Source organism: Gymnogyps californianus, chromosome 7, assembly GCF_018139145.2.
Source record: "Gymnogyps californianus isolate 813 chromosome 7, ASM1813914v2, whole genome shotgun sequence".
Taxonomy (NCBI): domain Eukaryota; kingdom Metazoa; phylum Chordata; class Aves; order Accipitriformes; family Cathartidae; genus Gymnogyps; species Gymnogyps californianus.
Window position 1 is genome coordinate 23,192,188 of NC_059477.1, and position 21,773 is coordinate 23,213,960.

General features: G+C 37.0%; 1 protein-coding gene across 13 annotated transcripts in view; it reads left to right on the plus strand.

Moving 5' to 3' along the window:
- The window catches only part of LOC127018231 (sodium channel protein type 2 subunit alpha-like), a 49,154-nt gene extending 46,707 nt beyond the window's left edge, over positions 1-2,447 (plus strand). For all 13 annotated transcript variants that reach the window (XM_050899724.1, XM_050899715.1, XM_050899721.1 and 10 more), the window contains 3 exons: positions 122-226; positions 637-907; positions 1,264-2,447. In XM_050899724.1, coding sequence (XP_050755681.1) covers positions 122-226; positions 637-907; positions 1,264-2,447 — 1,560 coding nt within the window. The remainder of the gene's footprint in view (positions 1-121; positions 227-636; positions 908-1,263) is intronic.
- The last annotated feature ends 19,326 nt before the right edge of the window (positions 2,448-21,773 follow it).

Sequence of the window (21,773 nt, forward strand, 5' to 3'; positions counted from 1 at the left end):
TTTGGTTCTGGTAACAATGCGTAAGAATGAATACATGGTTCATAAAAACCATGTTCTGCAATGCTGTGAATTAATGGATTTAAAGGCTTGGCTGTCATCAGTTCTATTTTTATTATTTTACCTTGGAGGTCAAGACATTTTCATGACAGAAGAACAAAAGAAATACTACAATGCAATGAAGAAGCTGGGATCCAAGAAACCACAGAAACCTATACCTAGACCAGCAGTAAGAATGTGTGCTATTCTTGTACCATCTACATTTGGGAAGAAATTACAGCAGTATATTAACTATCAAAAAATTTCTCCCTTAACTCTGAAATGGTTTAGGCCTAATTCACGTTAGCCCTTCATTCTGAATTGAAACGTACATGTTTCTCTTCTGCAGGAAAAATCTCTCATATTTGTTATGCCTGAGGAAGTAGAGAATCAAAGAATCTGAAGAAATAGAAGCCTGTTGGGTTTTGAGGGCAAAACTTAGAGCTGGCAAATAGAGAAGTTACTGGACAGTGCTTTTCTTAGATTTTTCAGCCTTTTGCTTGGTTGTATATTTTGGGGGAGGAAGAAGGAAATGGGAGGGAGGAAAAGGATGTTCATTATGTACAAGATAATATCACCTTTTCTTTTTTCTCCCCTCAGAACAAATTGCAAGGTCTGGTGTTTGATATTGTAACAAAGCAAGCATTTGACATCACCATTATGGTTCTCATCTGTCTTAACATGGTCACCATGATGATAGAAACAGATGACCAGGGTGAACTGATGCAAAATATTTTATACTGGATTAATTTGGTCTTTGTTGTCCTTTTCACTGGAGAATGTGTCTTCAAACTGTTCTCACTCCGTTATTATTACTTCACTATTGGCTGGAATATTTTTGATTTCGTGGTTGTTATTCTTTCAATAGTAGGTAAGAAATTCTTGTATTCAAAATGAAATATAGTAAGACGTATTAAATGCTTTATCTCTGTCAAGTGTTGCAGATTAGAGGAAATACTTAATTTTAATTTCTCCTGATTATTTAGGAATAAAAGCATACTTTAGAGTAGTAACTTTCTTAATAATTCTATATTAATTTTAATACTGCTTTTTTTCCCTAAGAGTGCTGGGAAAACAGCTAAAATTACCCATAGCAGATAAAATTTATCTCCAATTATAATTTCCACTAATTCCACAGGTAGAGTTGTGCTTTATTCATACTTCGTTGTGGAACATGTAATCTGTGATAAAATGTTACCCTTTTAATTTTATTTTTATGTTTCACAGGTATGTTTCTAGCTAAGGTGATTGAGAAGTACTTTGTGTCTCCCACTTTGTTCAGAGTTGTACGACTTGCCAGAATCGGTCGAATCCTGCGTCTCATTAAAGGCGCTAAGGGAATCCGCACTCTGCTTTTTGCTTTGATGATGTCTCTTCCTGCTTTGTTCAACATTGGTCTGCTGCTGTTCCTGGTCATGTTTATCTATGCGATATTTGGCATGTCCAACTTTGCCTATGTTAAGAGGGAAGCTGGTATAGATGACATGTTCAACTTTGAAACGTTTGGCAACAGCATGATCTGCCTGTTTCAAATTACCACATCTGCTGGCTGGGATGGTTTGCTGGCCCCAATTCTTAACAGTGGGGAGCCAGACTGTGACCCCCATAAAGCTCATCCGGGGAGCTCCGTTAAAGGTGACTGCGGCAACCCTTCCGTTGGGATTTTCTTCTTTGTCAGCTACATTATCATATCATTTCTGGTAGTGGTGAACATGTACATTGCTGTGATTTTGGAGAACTTTGGTGTTGCTACTGAAGAAAGCGCTGAACCCTTGAGCGAGGATGACTTTGAGATGTTCTATGAGGTTTGGGAAAAATATGATCCCGATGCAACACAGTTCATAGAATATAGCAAATTGTCTGATTTTGCAGCTTCTCTGGATCCTCCTCTTAATATACCGAAACCAAACACAATTCAGCTTATTGCAATGGATCTGCCCATGGTAAGCGGTGACAGAATTCACTGCCTTGACATCTTGTTTGCTTTCACAAAGCGTGTTTTGGGGGAAAGTGATGAGATGGATGCCCTCAGAATACAGATGGAAGATCGGTTTATGGCAGCCAATCCTTCAAAAGTCTCCTATGAACCAATTACAACCACATTAAAAAGAAAACAGGAGGAAGTGTCCGCTACTATCATTCAGCGGGCTTATAGACGTTATCTTTTAAGACAGTCAGTAAAGAAACTTTCGTTTATGTATCGGAAAGATGGGGTTGATCTGCTTATCAAAAAAGATATGATTATTGGTAAGCTAAGTGAAAACTCACCTCCAGAGAAAATGGATATGTCTGCATCCACCACATCTCCGCCTTCTTATGATAGTGTAACAAAACCAGAAAAAGAAAAATATGAAGATGACAAATCAGAAAAAGAAGACAGGGGGAAAGACAGAAAAGGAAATAAAAAGTAAAAGACAAAGAGATTGTCCATGATGAATGTTCACAAGCATGAGAAGATGACATTTTTATCAATAGCAATCTTATTGGAGGACTATGCCAAAATTACAAGTTTTTACATATTTACCCACTGCTACAGTCAGTGCCTGTACCAAGACAATGATACTTCACTAGCAAACTCTCAGTCTGTAACAGGGAAACAACCTTGCAGAAGAATAGTTTTTATTATCAGCTGACACTAATGGAGAGGAGACACAAAATTTCTACTTGGACTGTAGGAACCCTTAATGCAGTGCAAAATTACCAGTCCTAATAAGTCTATATTTTTGTGGAATAAGTGTATCCACTGTGTACATTTCATCTCCTATGTATGTTCTATGTGTGTCAATTTTTTTCGTGATCTCATTTGCTTTAATTCACATACTGCTATTTGTAATTGTGCTGTGCTGAGAAAAAACCCTAAATACTCTTGCAGAGGAACACAAATGTCAGGAATACATAATTATAGCATAATGTGAACATAGTTCTCCTCAAGGCACTTCTAAAAGCAGAAAACCAAGATTCCAGATTGCTGAACCTCAGGATCTAGATCAAATCAACAGCAGATGATAAAAAAGAACAGAGTGTAGACAGAGAATTTATCAGAAAACACAACAAGGGAATAATTTTCACAGAAAAGAGGTTGGTAGTTTAGTGTCTTGGTTTTAATATACTTATGTTTAATAGTTTTTAGTAATCCTTAATTTGTCATACAGTCCATTTCAGATACAGTGAGTTAAATAAATGATGCTACACACACAACTCCTGTTTTGAAAAATGTGAAACTATGAAAAAAACATACTTTCAGAGTCTGAGATACCTTGTAATTCCTGAGAGATTTAAACAGTTCTTTTCACAGAAAAGCTATGAATGCCAAATTGTGGCTACAGGGAATTACTGAAATAAAAAAAGTTCTTTCTTTTTTTAACTGTAGACCCTGTTAGTTTGTGAGTAGCTTCCGTACTTCATTCCAAAGTCTGTTTCTACACTTCTTATTTCACAAGAATATATCCCATTTAGGACAATAATCAAAGCTATGTCTATCAATTGATAGCAAAGTACCTTTTGGGACAAATACTACCTTAATGTATACCTCAGACTGAAATTTCCATACTTTGGAAGGATGGGTCATGCCAGAGACACAAAATATGTACATCAGAGGTGGTTTTGACCCCCCATGGCACTTTAGTCAGGTTTCCACTGTATGTAATGCAATCTTCCATAGAAAGCTGAGATGACCAAAAGGATGTACTTACATCAGCTTTGTCCTGCATTGTGGTTTAGGTGACTTTTTCATCATCAAGGCTGACACTACATATGTAAGTAAAATATCCTCTGTTATTTAATCAATTGTTTTATGCAGTGGTACCTGTTTGAACAAAGAGACAATAACCTAAGAACTGTATTTATTGCGTCAGATATGTACCCTAGTAAGTGTAGCTTATAACATTTCAATAGAAAATATGATATATTCTGTAATACTCCAAATAATTGGGAAACTTTAACCGATGCATGCTTGCTGCTATTATCCTACAGCTATTAAAGTCTAAGATGGGAAGATGTGAGTGGTAAAAAGAAAAAAACTGTTCAACGAGACCATCCTTCCTCATACCAGTAAACAATAGTTTGCTGCTGTTATAGATTTTATTTTGTTTGAGTTTTGTAATCAGCAAATACGCAGTAAATAACCAGATTACACAGGACAAATATATTGCTTAAAATGTGGGGCTAGAAAAAACTTTTATAATATATATCTATTGATCTACTCTTGTTATTTTGAAAATAGTTTTATTTTATAATATTTTATACTTACTATAAGAAACTACACATATCTTCATGTTGTTAGTAATTTTTATTGCTGTCTGTGACACTACTGTTGGGAAACCTAAGATACAATGTGAATTGGTAATTGCAAGTTTCTGGTAATTATATTAAACATATTTTAATAAGGAATAATTTTAAAAGAAATAAACAATACACTTCTTTTTCTGATCAGTAGGTAGGTCTTTGTATGTGAAACAAGATAGAAGGGTTTCTTTTGAAATTTTAATCCTGTCTGTCAATTTTCAGGGTAATCTTAGTCATAGAAACATTGCTTTTCCCTGGTGTTAGTCTCACACTGTCTGCTTTTCTTGTTGATTCATACTGCAGTAGAAGCGCTTTAAATATAATTTGTTATTCATAATCTTTCGTCATGAGAATGAATAGTGAACTTGTGCAATGGACAGTGGAATACCTTGCATTTCTTACAAAAGAACTGGAATATAGATGGGCTCCTGCTTTTATAGAAACTATTGGCTCATAGTGTATTGCATGCAGGAAGTTATTTTACCAAAAATGACTACATTGCTAACAACCTAAAACAATAAAGATAACCTTTTTATGTACTTGGTTTAGTCTTTGTGTTTTTCTTGTATGAAGTTTATGTAGATGAACAAGTAATGGTTGGTAAAATTAAGGGGGAACCACTTTAGCAATGAGACAATGTGTTTTAGACATCTAGATCCCATGTTGCTTTATGACTTAGATCAGTATCAATTTGTCACCATCTAGATGAACTGAAATGCTTATGTTGTCCTGGCCAGAGAAGTTTTTCTAGAATTCAGAAAAGAATCCCATTCCAACTATGTGGGTTTTTGTCAGGTTTTTACGAGTTGCCCAGGAAGAGCTCCAGTGGTGTTCTCTGGTGGTCAAGTCCAACGGAGGATGTCTCCACATTCTTGCTGAGCAGTGGATTCAGCAGACACTGCTCACCCTGGGATGGGTGGTCTGGGATCTGTCACTGAAATAGCCCCATGGGGGGATAACAGAGTCACTTTAATCCCATTCCCCCTGAAGAAATCCACGCTTGCCAAGAGAAGGGAAAAAGACCTGTTAGAGGTGTTAATGGCAACCCCACAGCTGTCTTCAGGCAACTGATGCCTTTACGGAGCGTAGCAGGCATGGTCCCTGGCAAGAGGTGACTAGGTACAGGTGGCAGGATATGGGGCAGGGTGTGGGCAGGTGGACCTGTGCATGGAGCAATTAATGCATTTTTTTCCATTCTCATTTCTGTTGTGAAGAGTAGCTGCTGTATACTTGGGCCAATGTAGCTAACGGGAAAAAAAACTGAACTATGCTGTGTTTTGAAGGACAATGTGGATGTTTTTAGTAACTGTATCTGAAATGAATTAAAATGTCTTTTTTTTTTAATACAGAATAGTTGTTGTTTTAATATCTTAATTGCTAACAATAATTACACAAAGTAATAATGTAAATCCTTTAAAAAAATCTTGGTCATACTCTTGAATTGCTGTTTAAAGAACAAAATTGTTTTAACTCAGTGCTGGACAGGTACATAGTTAACTTAAAAATTCTATGTGGAATAAGCATGAAATGTGTGTGTAATAGTTTTTCTACAAATTTGGTAGTGTGCAGAAGTATATGAGGTCATTTATGAAATCATTTTACCCTATAAAATTTCTATCATTGTTAGAGTTATGTTTATTGAAACCATAATCCAACTGAAGTCACTCTCCATTTTTGATGACTCAAATTCTAAACTTTTTGGTCCTTTGCAAAAATATGTTTGCAGATTTCAAGTGTATATATTTGAATAAACTTGTATAGTTTTATATTTCTTTGAAATTATTCCAGTATACCCAGAAGTTATTTGCCGTTATGGAAGACACAGTTGACTTGCAGTCTTCCTCCTTAACCTGCAGGTATAAAATATATTCATGCTTTAATGGTGATATAAGACAGATTTTTCAGCATAATGGATCAGTCCTGTATCAGTATGCAAAGCATTAAGCAAAATTCCTAGAACAGGAGGACACTGCACTCTCTCACTGTCCTAGTTCACAGAGAATGAAAAATTAATAAGAAAGGCTCTCTTAAAATATTCTCAGAAATGAGCTTTCTTTACTGTCTCTTACCCATCCAGGAATGCAAGTGTATTTTATTTTATGAAGATGCCATCAATGCGCTCCCTCTGCCCGCGCCCCCCCCCCCAGTAAAACTGTATTAGGACATAAAAGGGGAAAAGTTCTGTTTTTTTTAAATCTTGGCCTTGCTTAACTCCATAACAAAACTCTGTTTCACTTCTAAGGACAAGATTTCTCCTGCATCCAGCATACAAAATTACTTGTGTTGTAAAAATATAAAAGGGAAAGATGGCAGGGGGAAGAGGTAGGATATTGCTCATTAGCTTTTTTTGTAAACAGGCCTGAAATATGTTTGGCGGGTTGTTTGTATTATTTTTAAGCAGAAACGTATGTTGCTGAGCTCCATAAACACATCAGATTCAGTAAAAGAGCATCTCTCCTCTAGCTGTTAGCAGCATAGGATTTATAATAAATTGTTAAACCTGACTGCCTCCATTAGAGGGCACAAACACCTGCCAGATGATCATGGTACTGTGCCTGGTGTCTTCAGCCACAGAAAGAATCAAGAAATACAAATTGCAGTCACAGCACAGGGGAGAGCTTATAGCTTTCCAGAGAATTTATAGATTTTTATACTTGTTTTGTTCTAGTGAACTAATGAGCTACGACAGGATAATTCGGCTTGTTATGTAAAGATAGCTTTGTTGGTAATACTTTTGTGACTGGACCAGCAGTTTTTGGATTTAGGTTCTGTACCCTATAGGGCATGTGGCCCTATATCCAGACCTGGCACCACATTGGTTAAGAACTGCCACACTTATCTGAGCTTATTAAAATACAGCTGAAGGGTGTAGATGTACTGGGGAATTCCACAGATAGCTTTAGCTTTACTTTTATTGATAAGCATTATTCATTTAATCCCATGGTGCACCTATGAAACAGCCCTAACCTTCTAAAAGAATCACATATGAAAGTATCTGTCTCATCTTTATGGGAAACAGTCATAAATAACATGAATTATTATTAAAAATGGGATGGGTTTTTTGAACGTAGAAAATTCTTACGATACTCATTCTATAGTATGTATTCAGAAAGGCTTATCTAGCTTTATAATGCATTAGGAGAAATAATCTGAAATATCTGCAGTGTAGGAATATTTAACGGCTCACAAACCTCTGCATTAGCAACATCATTTTCAGTGGGGGATGGTACCCCACTTACATTCTCTGAGCACAGCTAGGTTTTGTCTATGTGATACAGCATGCAGTCTGTTACTTAGCATATTTTATTTTTCCGTGCTGATCAGTGGGAGATGTTGCACAGTGAAACAGACATATCCTAGTGCTTGCCTTAAAAAAAAAAAAACAAAAAAAAAAAACAAAAAAAAAAAACCCCCAAAAAAACCCCAACATCAAACAAAAACAAAGGTACTGCAGTGGCAGTGTAACCCAAGGAAAGTAAACTGCGGCACATTCTCATCCCTCCGAAGAGGGAAAATTGCATGCTGAAGCACACATGATCTCTGCTGCAAGAAAAGCTTTTGATGAAAATAAGGACCGACGCTTCATAAACAATTTAGAACAATCAAAACCAGCAGTGCCAGACATGCTCTGCACTTGCATTTTCTATTGTTTGAAAAGCACGTTACTTTCTCTTTAACAGCAATCTTGATAATAATCTTTGTAGAATTTGACAGCTGATTGAAAAAACCCACAATATGTTTTTCAGAAAATGTATATCTGAAACAATGTAATAAGCTGTTTTCATTTTCAAAGTAGTAAGTATCTGTAACATTCATGTTCAAAAATGGTCAGAGAATTACATGCTGTATTGCTATTTGCAGTATTGCTTTATAAAAATGTCATGCTTGCAGATACCATAGCAACCCCTGTCACGTGGTACTTTTTGATTGCCAAACTATACAGTAGCTTTATGCCCATGTTCTGCAGCAATACTTGCGTTAATGTCTGTATATAACGTTCAGTAAAAACTGCATCTGCATCCACCACATAAGGCAAACTGGACTATGCCAGCGATGATCATGTTCATGGTCTCAGGCAGGCAAAAGTTAAAATACTCTCTCCAATACCAGGCATTGTGAATTCCTGTAACCTTTCTCTTCTCTTAACTTCTTGATGGCCTTGATGGCTGTCAAATGTGATGTGTAAAGGTTCATGCAGCATTGCTGCAAATACTGGTATATTTATTTATATAGATGGAAAGCAGCCGCTCATGCTTTAACTGTATAAGATTGGAAACTGGATGTGATTTATGTGGTGATGAATAGGTGGGCAGATAAATGCAGGCTCCTGATAGCCTCTATCTAGAGCTGCATGTACATCCAAGAAAAAAAACTATTTTGGGAGTGAAGCTCAAGAGCACTGTGAACTCACCAGCTTTACTGCTCTTGCAGTCTCATCTATTTGAAAAGCATTTACTTGAAATTTCATTTATCTGCCATGTTGCAACAATCTTTTAGAATTTTGTTACTTTTGTATGAAAATTAAAAGAAAAAGGAAGGAAGAATGTTTGTGTTGAAAGGATAGTAACCAATGGCAGATATGGAGAAAACATAATAAAATGTTAATGTGATTTTTCTACTTGTATTTTAGGATTAAAATTTTTATTTCACAATTGAATTCTACCCCATAGAATGAGAGCTTCAAACACAGGAAATTTCAAAAGGTACATAGAAGAACAGATGACAGGAAAGGAAATTACAGTGCAGATATTACTGAAAGGTTATTAATATAAAATCTTTTGCAGAAATTAATTGGAAGTTGATGCACTTTAAAAGATTGTACCAAAGAACATGGCAGTGAGAAAAATCTGCAGCAGGGTATGATTAGAAAAGGTTGTCTTGGCACAAGTGAATCTGTTTTGCTTCTGTGATCAGAGAGAAAACTTCATACTAAAACCTAGGATCAAAAAATACTTTACATATCTGTTAATATCCAAAACATATCTATGTGTATGTACCCTATTTGTTCATGTCTATTATTATATAAGCTTCTTTAATCATTTTAGAGTGTAAAAATCTCCTCAATTTTCTTAAAAAGAAAAGGGGAAAAGGTGTAATAGGAGGGCAACTTTTCCGTATTACTTGTTACCTACTCGCACTCCAGCTTCTCTTTCCCTGTTCCGCAATCAGTTCCTTTGCATGACATGAAGATTCCACATGACAATTCAGATTGAAGTGGTGTGAATGAACCCCTTTTAAAAATTCATGATTAAGTAAAATAAAATATTTTTTCCCCTCTGAAAGACAGGGAAAGGTTGAGTTTGCAGGCCTTCCTAGCCTTGTCAATAAGATACTGTCTGAAAAACACCTCTTTTGCAATTTCTTAGCTTTTAAAAATGTCTGGGCTGTTATGTCAAAGGAACTGAATCTGAAAGTTTTCCTCAGTATTTCCCCATATAGACAGTGTAAAAAAAAATAAATACATTCTTCAGAGCTGCATTTAGTCTACAAGCTCTGACTCCATTTTCGCCATTGTTCTTGTGGAAGTATATTTGTGGAAGTCTCAAGGAAGAACAGGTAAGTAGTGTCCGTAGTATGCCATGTCGGCAGCAGTGGCCGTGTGTTTTCGATTATACCTAAAAAAGAAAACTAATTTCTCAGTATATCCACTTAAACATTAGATCCAGATTGAAAACTACTGAAAACAATGGGTCTTGTACAACAGCTTTCCATAGAATTTAAATCAAACCCATACGGACTTAACTGTTTTCCAGTTACAGATTTCCTAAAAAAGAAATATTTCTACTTTCTCTCTTCTAGCTCTGTAGGCTAAATAAAATGACTCTTAGTCTTTACCTTATGGTAAAAGGGTCACTTCCTTATTGCCTTGTATAAGGAAGAGTACAAGACATGCCTTCAAAAGTACAATATTGGGGAAGGACGTTAATTTTTCTCAAGATGGCTTTGCCAAACAAAGACTGGCAACATATGCCATTACTGCTCATCTTTGATGTAAAACATATAAAAGAGGTTACAGATTTAGCATTATTATTTTGCTAAAGTTAAGTAAGATTTATAATCTCAAGGTACATCGTGCACGGAAGAGACTTTAAAAAATGAGTTTAAGAGGATCTCGTTAGCTGTGTATCCAAGAGCCAAGTCTCTGAAATGTTATTTATATATAAAAGTGTCGTATTGTATAACCCCTGGGGTTCAAGGCACTGGAAGGAAGCCATGCATGTAGAGGAATGGACAGGAAGGATTTCAGAGTCCAATAATGAATATAAATGTCTCTCTAATTACAAAAAGTTAATCTCAAAAACCTTTATGTGGTATTTTTTTCCTGCACCTAAGGTTAGACATAAGTCACTATAAATCATTTGTTTAATATTATGTGTGATGATTAACGTTTATAGAGTATCAATATATTGCTTTTTCTGTTCATAGTTGGAATTGTTGGAAGACAACAATTGGCATATTGGAAAAGCCAGCTATTGGAAATTACATAGTTTTAGTGAAATAGGACAAGCATTAATAATATTTAGTGGATCTTTCTGTATGAAAAGAATGTAAATAAGCCCTTCTAACTGCTATCAAGTCCATTGGCAATTAGTCAAGAATAAAACAGCCTACACCTGGACTACCAAGGTTAGATTGCCATGTCGTTGGCATGATAACCCAGATTCGTTAACAATAATACTATGCCTATTCTGTGAGTAACTAATAGAAATTTAAAAACAAATTTCATTGACAACTGCCAAATATTGGGAGAATGCATTGGGTTCAGCTTACCAACATTACTGTAAAACAAAAAAATAACCCCAGTTCAAAGCTTTTCTTGTATTGACTTCCTGTTCTTGTATATAAAATGTGGATTTCTGCAAGATTATAAATCATTAAAATCCGTAGGTTTGCTGCATAAAATGCAACATCTCTAATAGCTTGATTTCAGTGTGCTTTCTTGATGTATTGTCAATTCTCTGACAATATAAGAGGAGAAATGAAAGCAATTACTTCAAGTACATGAGACCCATCTTACCAAGGCAGTTTTTTAGAACTGCCTCTTACTAAAATAAATAGACAGTTAAGGTGTACAGAAGCTGTACTGTGCTTTTTCTAATTTCTACAGTTGTCACTGTTATTCTTTCAACAACCGATGATTGGGACACTTTCAAAAGTAAGATTTCTTAGATGAGAGATTTCATTTTTTTTTTGTCAATGGCTCTTTTCAAAATCTTTACCAGTAACTTTTCAGGGGATAGAATTATGTGCCACATACTGGAAAGAGGTGTTTATTGCTTTCAGATATTATTCTAAATTTTGCTAATATTTGTTTTGATAATGTTTTTTTAATATTAAAGTATGTCAGCTTGCACCAACAGTTGATTTTGACACTGTGATGTCCATGACGGTCAAGACTAAGACAATTTGTGTGTTGTCATCACATTAGTTAGATACCGGATTATGCATACAGCCTAGTTCTACTGTCTTGCCTAGTTTCCTGACTTTTACCTTTTATCGTTGACAGTGATTTCATATGTACTGGAAATGTCTGAATGTTTAAAAAAGATTCCCCTGAAGCCTGGGAAGCCAGGTCTAAGGTTTGATTAGTTAGGGAGCTCAAAAATAGCAACTATATTGAGATATTTTTGAGGACCTGATGTATGTGCATTCATAACACATCTAGAGAAAGAATATGTAAAAACTTTTTTTTTTTGCTAAAAAGGAAAAAAGGTAAAAACTGGAAAAATGTTAAAATCCAATCTGTTGACTTCTTATTTCTCTCCCTTATCTCATAGTAGAATTTGTCAGAGGACAACCACCTGATTAAAGCCCAGGAGAAAGGGAGATCCTTGAACACAACTGAATATTAAAACTTCTCATGACGCTCAGGTCTACTTATATAACAAAGTTTAAAAGTTAAGAATTCAGACATTCATACTCACTTTTATGGAAGTGCTTTATCTATAAAGGCAAGGGCAGCAGAAGTGCATAGGTGGTGTCACGTTCAAAAGACTAGTAAAGGAAATATTTTAAAGTATTTTAATACCCAAAACCAAAAAACAAGAGCAGTCATCAGGGTCCTGTGTAAGAATTTAATCTGAAGTGTGTCACTCTCAGTATGAATTTTCTTATAGACTTCTGCTCTAAGTTTCTATTTGTGTAGGTGAGATGCATTTGAAATGCGTGTCCCTTTGGTTGAACAAGGAATTCAAACAAGGTATAGCACTTTTTGTTCAAATGCTCAATGAGTAGTCTGTTTTTGGAGAAAGTGGAAGTTGGTATACCATAGTGTGCTGCATCTCAAATCCTATTTCAGGTGCCCAAATTGTTTCTTAGTCCCTGTCGTGGTTTAGGCCCAGCCGGCAACAAAGCACCACGCATCCGCTCGCTCACTCCTCCCCCCCGGCGGGATGGGGAGGAGAAAACAGAACGAGAGGCTCGTGAGTCGAGACAAGGACAGGGAGGGATCACTCACCAGTTACCGTCAGCTGGGGTTAAACCATGACACAGGCAAAACAGACTCGACTCGGGGAAAAATAAATGAATTTAATTTGTTACCAATCAAGTCAGAGTAGGATAATGAGAAATAGAACCATATCTTAAAAACACACCTTCCCCCCACCCCTCCCTTCTTCCCGGGCTCAGCTTTGCTCCTGATTCCTCTGCCTCCTCCTTCCCTAGCAGTGCAGGGGGATGGGAATGGGGGTTGCGGTCAGTTCATCACACATCGTTTCTGCCGCTCCTTCCTCCTCGGGGGGAGAAGTCCTCACACTCTTCCCCTGCTCCAGCATGGGGTCCCTCCCATGGGGGTCAGCCCTCCATGAGTTTCTCCAGCGCAAGTCCTTTCCACGGGCTGCAGTCCTCTGCAAACTGTTCCAGCATGGGCTTTCCCACAGAGTCACGGCCTTCTCTGGGCCCAGCCACCTGCTCCGGCATGGGGTCCTCCACGGGCTGCAGGGGATTCTCTGCTCCACCATTAACCTTCCATGGGCTGCAGGGGGACAGCCTGCCCTCTCACCACGGGCTGCAGGGGAATCTCTGCTCCGGTGCACCTCCTCCCTCTTGTCCTTCACTGACCTCAGTGTCTCCATGGCTGTTTCTCTCACATCCCACTCCTCTCTTAGCTGTAGTTATTGTTGTTGTTGTTCTTCTTCTTCCTCCTCCGCCTCCATCACCTTTTCCTCCACCCTTTTTTTCTCAGCAGTCTTTTCCCCTTCTTAAATATGCTGTGTCACAGAGGCGCTACCACTGTTGCTCATGGGCTCAGCCTTGGCCAGAAGCGGGTCCGAGTTGGAGCCGGGGAAGCTTCTAGCAGCTTCTCACAGGAGCCACCCCTGCAGCCCCTCCCCAACTACACAAACCCCTGCCACACAGACCCAACACAGTCCCCAAGTTTTGGTTTTAGGATATCAAGTCCAATGAAAAGATATATTAGAAGGCCAACTGTAATTGAACCAAACAATGGATTAAATTATTTAATTTAACTTAATTATTTAATTTAAGTTCTCTTAAGTTCTGATACTACTCTCCACAGGTAAAGAATTACTGAATTTTTGAGATGCATTTCTAACAGTTGAAAAAAATTTTCACAGTTTCAAAATTCATGTGGCATCCATTTGATATGAAGGGGTCAATACATTTACCTTTAATGCCGCATCTAAGAGCCTACACCTGTTCCTCTAGACATAGGTTCTTTTCCCTTCTGACTTTAAGGCAGCTCTAGTGGAGTATAATGCAGTTACCATCTCTTTTCCTTCTCCTTCCTGCTCTATTCCCAGTTTGGAAGAGAGAAGAGTTGCCTTTCAAGCAGGAAGACCAGAAATCAATTTATTGCAGCAGATGGTTCAAACAGTGGAGCTGAAGAGTAATTGGATCAGCTGTAGCAATTACTTCACATATGACAGCACCAGCAAATGGTGGTAGGTAACTTCATTAGCAAATAGACTTCAGCAGCAGTTAAAATAAATGTTAAAGAGTGAAGAAAGAAAACATTGTTATTTAGAAAAATAAATTAGAGACAAGTTGAAGTCTTTTAGGTTTTATAGGTAATTGTATTTCACGTAAAACTATAGCTTTGTGTATGTATTCTTTGAAAAGCAGATGCACAGTACTCAGCCCTCCCTCATGGGAATGGAAGACACTCTAGAAGCGATTTTTAAAAACTTTGAAACATGACAAAAATACTACCTTAAAATGTCCTGTTTAACTGTAAGCAGAAGCAGAAAATAGTTCATACTTAGAGACTGATAACCAACTTACTTACTTCCTCCTTGTACTTATTTTTTTCATATAGATAAGTTGGTTCTATCCTTTTAAAACATATCCCATCTGATGAAAGTGATAAGGACTTTTGGAAAGTATCAGGTTTATTCATAACTTTGTGAGAGTTTCTTTAGGTTTGACTGCATTTTCTTAACAGTTTCAAGACTATAGTTAAATGTATAGTTAAATGACACAGGGCAATTTCAGCTACGAACTTCTCTAACACTTTGAAAGTTTTCTCATGGTGCCTAATAACTTTTCTAAAATCTTACTAATCTACACAGCACTAAGTATATTAAAAAAAATTAAAAAGTAGAATCTGGCAGAGCCTAATCTAAATTTCTAGTCTTTCTGAGCTACTTTCTAGTCTTTCTGAGATACTGGTCTGGAAAACCTTCCTTGGAGATCCCCGGCTGCTGGCCATTCAGGTGGTGAGAAACCTTGAGGTACCTTTAATGCCAAAAAGCTACCAAATGTATTACCAAGCTAATCTAAGGCTTAGCTGATTCCCTGGATGAGAGACTGACCAATCTATTGCTTTCTAATCCTTCCCAGCCTGTTCCTTGCAGATGCACTGGGTAAGTCACGGTAGTTACTGAGCAGGTAGAAAATTCTGTCTTTCAGCACACCACAAACAAGAGCACAGCACCTTAATCCTTCAATACGTCTGTTTGTGAAAGCACAACAGTTTACAAGTCATTCCTCCACCCTGCACACCCTGGTGAAAGCCTTGAGTGTGGAACTGGCAAACTCTGTTACGGATGAGGCGGGGTTTCTCCATCACAGTTTTCTGCTCTTTACTGTGTACCGGGGTGTAAGGTGAGGGAAATAAGGGAAGAGATGGAAAGGAAGAGGAGAAGCAACTCAGTTCAGAAAGCTCACAAGGAGGTAGGCAGAGTAGGGATAAACACAAAGGAAGGGAACAAAATGAAGCTGGGCAGTAACTTCTGTTCCAGACTGTCAAAGACTGAATTAGCTGAACTGGTTTATGACTAGTATTATAGGCAATCCACTGTTTAATTTAGCATTAAGAAAAATGATGTAATAAAATCATGAGTTCACTGAAAATATGAAAATTTTTCAACTTGATTTCAGTGAGGGCATTCTTTAGTATAAGGGGTATTGAGCAATTGCACAGCTTTATTTATATTTATAAAACATGCATGCTCAAGAGTTTCTGGTTGCATCTGAGCAGTTTATGTATTAAAGGATTACTGCAAATTTGTCTAAAATAATCTAGATCTATTACTGTCAATTACACTGACACGTCATGATTAATTATTACTATCACAGATAGTGCAGTGTATTTCAGTTAGCATTCCATATCAGTACCCTTTCCTAATCTTAGTTATTCTTAGCTAGGAGAGGAGTTGGGTCACCTTGTTGGTTTTATCAGCGCTGTCCCCTAATACTTTTAGAAACTCCAGAATTGTTCTGGCCTTTCAAAGCAGATTAAAAACATGGGGACATTTATATTCCAATATAACTGAAGAATATTATAAGTGGCTGAGAAATCTGCTAGGATACACTGGCAATTTAGCAGTTCCTTCACAACGCAGTTGTGAAAGGCATTCTGGGAAAGCCTTGTCAAAGTGTTTTTGAAAAGAATTTGTTATAGTGCTGTTAGGTACTTTTAATGTTCAGGGTTTATAGAAGAGAATTATTAACAACGCAGCTGCTAGACAGTGAATGGAACACAGAGAAGTTAGGGTCAAATCTTACCAAATAAGTGAATTTTCCTGAAGTTGAGTGATTTAGGAAGAAAATGTCATTCTTTGCATATTATCAATACAAAATTATTCTCTTATTTCATAGACTTACATCAAATTATTTTCCAGTATTGCAGTTTCCTTCCTTGAAATGTAATGTATTAATCTTGAATCTCCTGATTCAGTGTGAATATAGTATGAGTAATACTGACAGCCATAATTTTTATAAAGCTGGTTATCATACAATCATCATTTCATTTAAGTGGGTATGTTTTTATATCTGTGGCTTTCTCTTTCCCTCCTTAAAATTCTGGAGAACTTTTTGGTGAGTAAGATCTGGTGCTGGTGACTCACTGTGATTTTTGTTTCAGTAGCACTTCTGACAGCTGACATCTCTGAAAGTGCCTCATTCTCACTAATTGTCAAGTAGAAGGTCTAAATTAGGCCACAGTTTCACAAACATATTTAACTGCCATAAGCTGGTAATGTAAGTGAAAGAAGCAGCCCTGCCCTTCCCTTTCCCCTAGGTTAGCACAACCATTTGTGTTGCCCTACAACAGACTAGATTGGAGAACTAAAAACTCAGTGAGAACAAAAAAAGTTTATCTTTAACCTAGATAATTTTCCTATTCAGTTCACGATACGGCCATACAAATGCTTGTGGTAGACAGAAGGGAGGTGGACAGCAGCAAGCAATGCCCTTTTGTACTAATTTGGTATTTGTGAAACTATGGCTTTGGGTATCTCTTGGTGGTCCCTCAAGCTAAAGCCTTGATGTTTTCCTTCCAAAGTGAACAAGAAAGCATCTGTATTATGAGAATTAAAAATCAGGATTCAGACCCCATGGTATCCTATGCCGAAATGGCAATGTAGGTCAAACCCAAACCTGTGTATGTTCAGTTTACAATACTCTATACCCTTGACATGGTCTGTTCTTAAAAACAAGAAATTTGTTAACTGAAATTGGTAGCTTTTCACTTGTGTAATATGGATGAAAATTCCATTTTTATCTCCATTGAACTTCACTTCATGTATTAAATTCATTTTGCCAAAATAGAAATTTTTCATATCAACAAATATAATATTCATCAAAATTCTCAAAATGCTCTTTGGTTTGAAATTGGTATATGATTAATTTATTTTGAGCTCTTTTATTTAAAATGGTGCCCAGTTGCCAGTTAAATCCACTAGGAGAAACTCAATTGGCTCCAGAAGGTGCTGCCTCTTAAAGCAGTGAGGGTCTGCTCATCAGCAGGATTTTGCCAAGATGAGAAGCAGCAGCTCCCACTGAATCCACAGCTCAGCAGAAGTCAGAAGTTAGGTATCACTAGTTAACCTGCCTCACCATCCTCTGATGATCCCGTGATTCCCAGGAGCATGACTGCTGCGTACTACTCAAAATCTAGCCCCATGCTATCTTTGCCTCGATGCAAATGCCTGCTGACTTGTAGATTAAACATCGACTAATATGGTGTGTTGTTGTTATATTTTTCTGAATTATTTATCTCTACCATAATTTCTACGTTATAAACTGATGCTCATTTTAAAAAAAAAAAGAAGAAAGAAAAACAAAACCAAAAACAAACCACAAAAACCAAACATACAAGACCCCAAGAAGATATTTATGGAAACTTGGAAACTCAACACCATTGTATCAGAATTTTCATGCTTTATGATTAATGAACAACTTGTCTGTGGACACCTAATATTTCAAGTTTCAGTTTATTATTTAACTTTCTGTTCTGTTACGATTATTTAAAAAACACCATTGTCTGGTACTGTATTGCTATAAGCTATGTCAGCAGTATAGGTATGTCCCCTCATAGCAACTCTTATGTTCTTCTCTAAGTTTAATCACAATAATTAAAATATACTCAGGAGTAGGTTTTGCTTACATAGCTTTATTTTCCATGCCTTTTGCTGCAGCTAGTTTTATAGCCTCAAATGTGTGATGCAAAATTTCTTAATTGTGTCTTTCAATCATTTTACTTTCAGTACAGGGATTTTCTTCAAAGTTTTGTCCAGCCAGAAAACTGCTTCCTTATTCTTTCAGCATCTTAGTCACCGTAATTCCTATATTTGTCACCTCCAAAGTAGACTACTGCATGTGTAGCTACTGATTTATCAGCCAGTTGTTTTGTCTGCCTGTAAGAGAAATAAAAGATGTGTAGCCGATCAACTTCACTTACTTCTGAGTGATGATTTTTAAACCTGGATCCTTTATAGCCCTTCTTGGGAGTTACCTCTCCTTACCCAATCTTGCCACAAATAATGAGACAAAAGTATGACTACAGTGCAGTCCATAAATAATATATAGTGCCACCTCTTAAGATGTGCTCATTCTGGTTATTCCAGTTTCCAAAAACACTGTTTTTGACAATGAATGTTTAGAGGGGTGTAGAGGTAGAGAAAGCCAACACAGGCTACTTCCATTTTAGAAGAAAAGGACTTTGCTCCAGTTCCAAGCAGACGAATTTCATCTAGTACTCACTTGTAGTATATACAACTCTATTTTTGTCTGACATGAAAAGGTACCTTGGCAGGGGAACAGTGACATGGCAGCAGGGTGGGTGGGTTACAGCAGAGGCAGTGACCTAGTGAGGCAGGAGGAGAACCCATCATTGCGGCTCAGCTACAAAATGTCTAGGAGCAACTACCATTGACAACTGATGTGATGATAACTTTGGTATGTGGTAGTTGTATAAAATCCAGGGTCAGGGATAAGACGTCATCCATTCAGTGAATTTATGTTCACTTTCAAGTTGACTGTCATCTTTTGGTTGCATCTCCCTGTATTATTTATTCCATGAAGATCTGTGCATTTTTAGACTCATATATATATAAAAAAAGGTGTTAGGTGGGGTTTCTTTCTGGATTTTGAGCATGCATAAGAAATGATTAGTGAAGAATGCATAGACTCTGGGGATTAATATGATTTCCTCTTGAGGATTTGCATAATTTGGAAGTGCATCATGCATAACTATCTTTGCCATAGCCGTGTTTTCCAGGGATCAGAAGAGATTTTTTTTTTTTCAGGAGTTTTTATTCAATTAAAGATAAGTCTTTGAATTCCAGAGATCTTTTTATGAAGCAAAATGTCTCCATGACTTTTTTATAAAATAGGCTATGTACACGTTTATTACCATGTAGTTGATTTTTTTTTTTTTAAATTTCTACACTAATTGTTCTTAAGGCAATTAGAGTCAAAATTCGGGATTTGTATTTTTTTAATCATTTCTTAATGTCTGACAAGACAGATAATAATATTAAGACGTAATGTCCCATGAGGTGTTTTTCTTTTTAGCATCTTGCCACCCCACCTCTAATGGCTTTTTATCACTTTTGGCTGCCTCAACCTACCAACCTGAGTCATCCCATCAGGAAGCAGATTGTACCTAACCTGAATGCAAGGATTCCCAGATGGTGATTTTTTAAGTCAACCTGATAGAGTTATCTCACATTTGTGAGCAACTATGAGAAATTCTCCCTCCCTCAAAATCCTTATCAATCATTAAATTTAAGAAATTCAGCTTTTAGCAGCAATAAACCTTTTGATAAAGAACATGCATAAATTCGCTTCTTTGAATAATCATTGTTTCCAATATGAATATCTAAGCCATGCATCTGAAAATAATTGATTAACCTAATTCATACATATACCTAGTAATTACATATGCCTCTTAAACTAATAAGAGAATAAAAATATTTTTTCTTAGCTTTAAAGTATTTAATCAAAGCAGTACTCCCCGACAAATGAATAGAATCATCCTCCCTCATCTTTGGGTTATCTGACAAGATTCCTGAGTATGGCAAAAATATCAGACTGAAGGGTTTAAAATAAAATCTTACCTGTCTCTCCACAAATGCTAATAAAATGGAAAAAATAACTCACTTGGATGCCAGGCTCAGTAAATATACCAAGATTTTGGGGGCTAAAATGGAAGAGACTGGATTAATTCTGCCGCATGCTTGCTGAGCAGGGGGTTAAATTTCTGAAGCAGGCAGCCAGCATGCTCTGCAGCAGTTTGCAGGTGTTGTTAGGACAGCAGCCTTTTGCAGTTTGTGCTCTCAGAAATCCACTGATTTTGCTGATGCCTTTCAAGAGAATATTGAGAAATTCAGTAAACTCCCAGTTCCTTAGAGGCTTATGAGTATAAATTAACACTATGAACTCCAGAGGTATGAACTGGCTAAAATGATGTCTTCTTCACTATACAGATTCAGGAAAGTGTCTATGTTATTGTAACAAACAATAAAAAACCTGCTAGTGCTATTGACTACATTTGTAGGAACAGAGATTGGTAGCAACTCTTTAGCTTTTGTGGGTTTTGTTCCAAGTGTGGAATGTAAACTGACTGAATAATGAACTTCAATATTTAAAAAAAAAAAGCTAATATTCACTGTCACAATATTTTGGGGAGTAAAGGGGAGCACAACAAAAACAGAATAGTGCCTGTGAATTTATTATTTCAAGGTGAATGGTAGACGTGCCTATTAGTTGCATTTTGATGATTTTTTTCGGGGCAAAATTAGAGGACTGATTACATGTACCATCAAATGAAATGCTAGTGCATGGTAACTTGAGGAATAGCCAAGAATGGTAGCAAAAAACCTGCAGGCTGATGGCTGGTGTAGTGGGTGAAGTCATTCACTACTGTGGTTGCTACATGATTATTGAGCAAAGTGTGAAGTTATCAGCATGTAAAAGCAGACAGACATTACTTTGAGCCTTATTTTTTTGATAATTAAAAACCAACATAGCAAATCAACTGCAGAGGAGTTAATTTCTACCTGCCATATGGGGAGGGAGGCATGCAGGGTTCATAGAGCCTGAGTCAAAGACTTCTGTGTTATAAAAAAGGCCTTGTTCTCTAGAAGTGACAGCTATGGGGTGGGGGGGTAGCAAGCAGTGCAACATCTTTTCCTAAAAGCCAGTGTCTAGACAAGCCAAATGCCTTCAACATTTGGTGACATAGTTAGATCTAAATGCATTTGTGCCATTCTGTGCCTGAACCCATTACACTCAGAGTACACAGACATGTGGGAATAGGTCTGCAGGAGTTCGTTTCAGTCAGATTGATGTTATTTACCCTGCCTCAACACCAGCCCTTTCCTAGGCTCAATGCAAAAACATATGGGTACCTTTACAGAATGCTACCCCACTACTCCCATTTTTTCCATTATTTGGGTAATGAGAAACACACTGTTTTGATTTTGGTGGCTGTAATAGAGATAAGCCTGATTTGCTGCTGCTTTACTAATTACAAAGCAACTGATGCAAAGGTGAACCTGTTGTTCTGTGGAATGATGCAGACACAGGGAAATAATTTCAGATGAAATCTCTCTTCTTTTTTTTTTTTTTTGTTTTTAATTCTGCACAACATGAAGAAGTTCCTCCTGTCTCCTGACTCTGCTGTCCAAAGAATTACTGGTAAGTACAACACTGAATGAAGTATTCTTCTACTTTGTTCAGGTTTTCTTTAAAAAGCTTTTCCTACT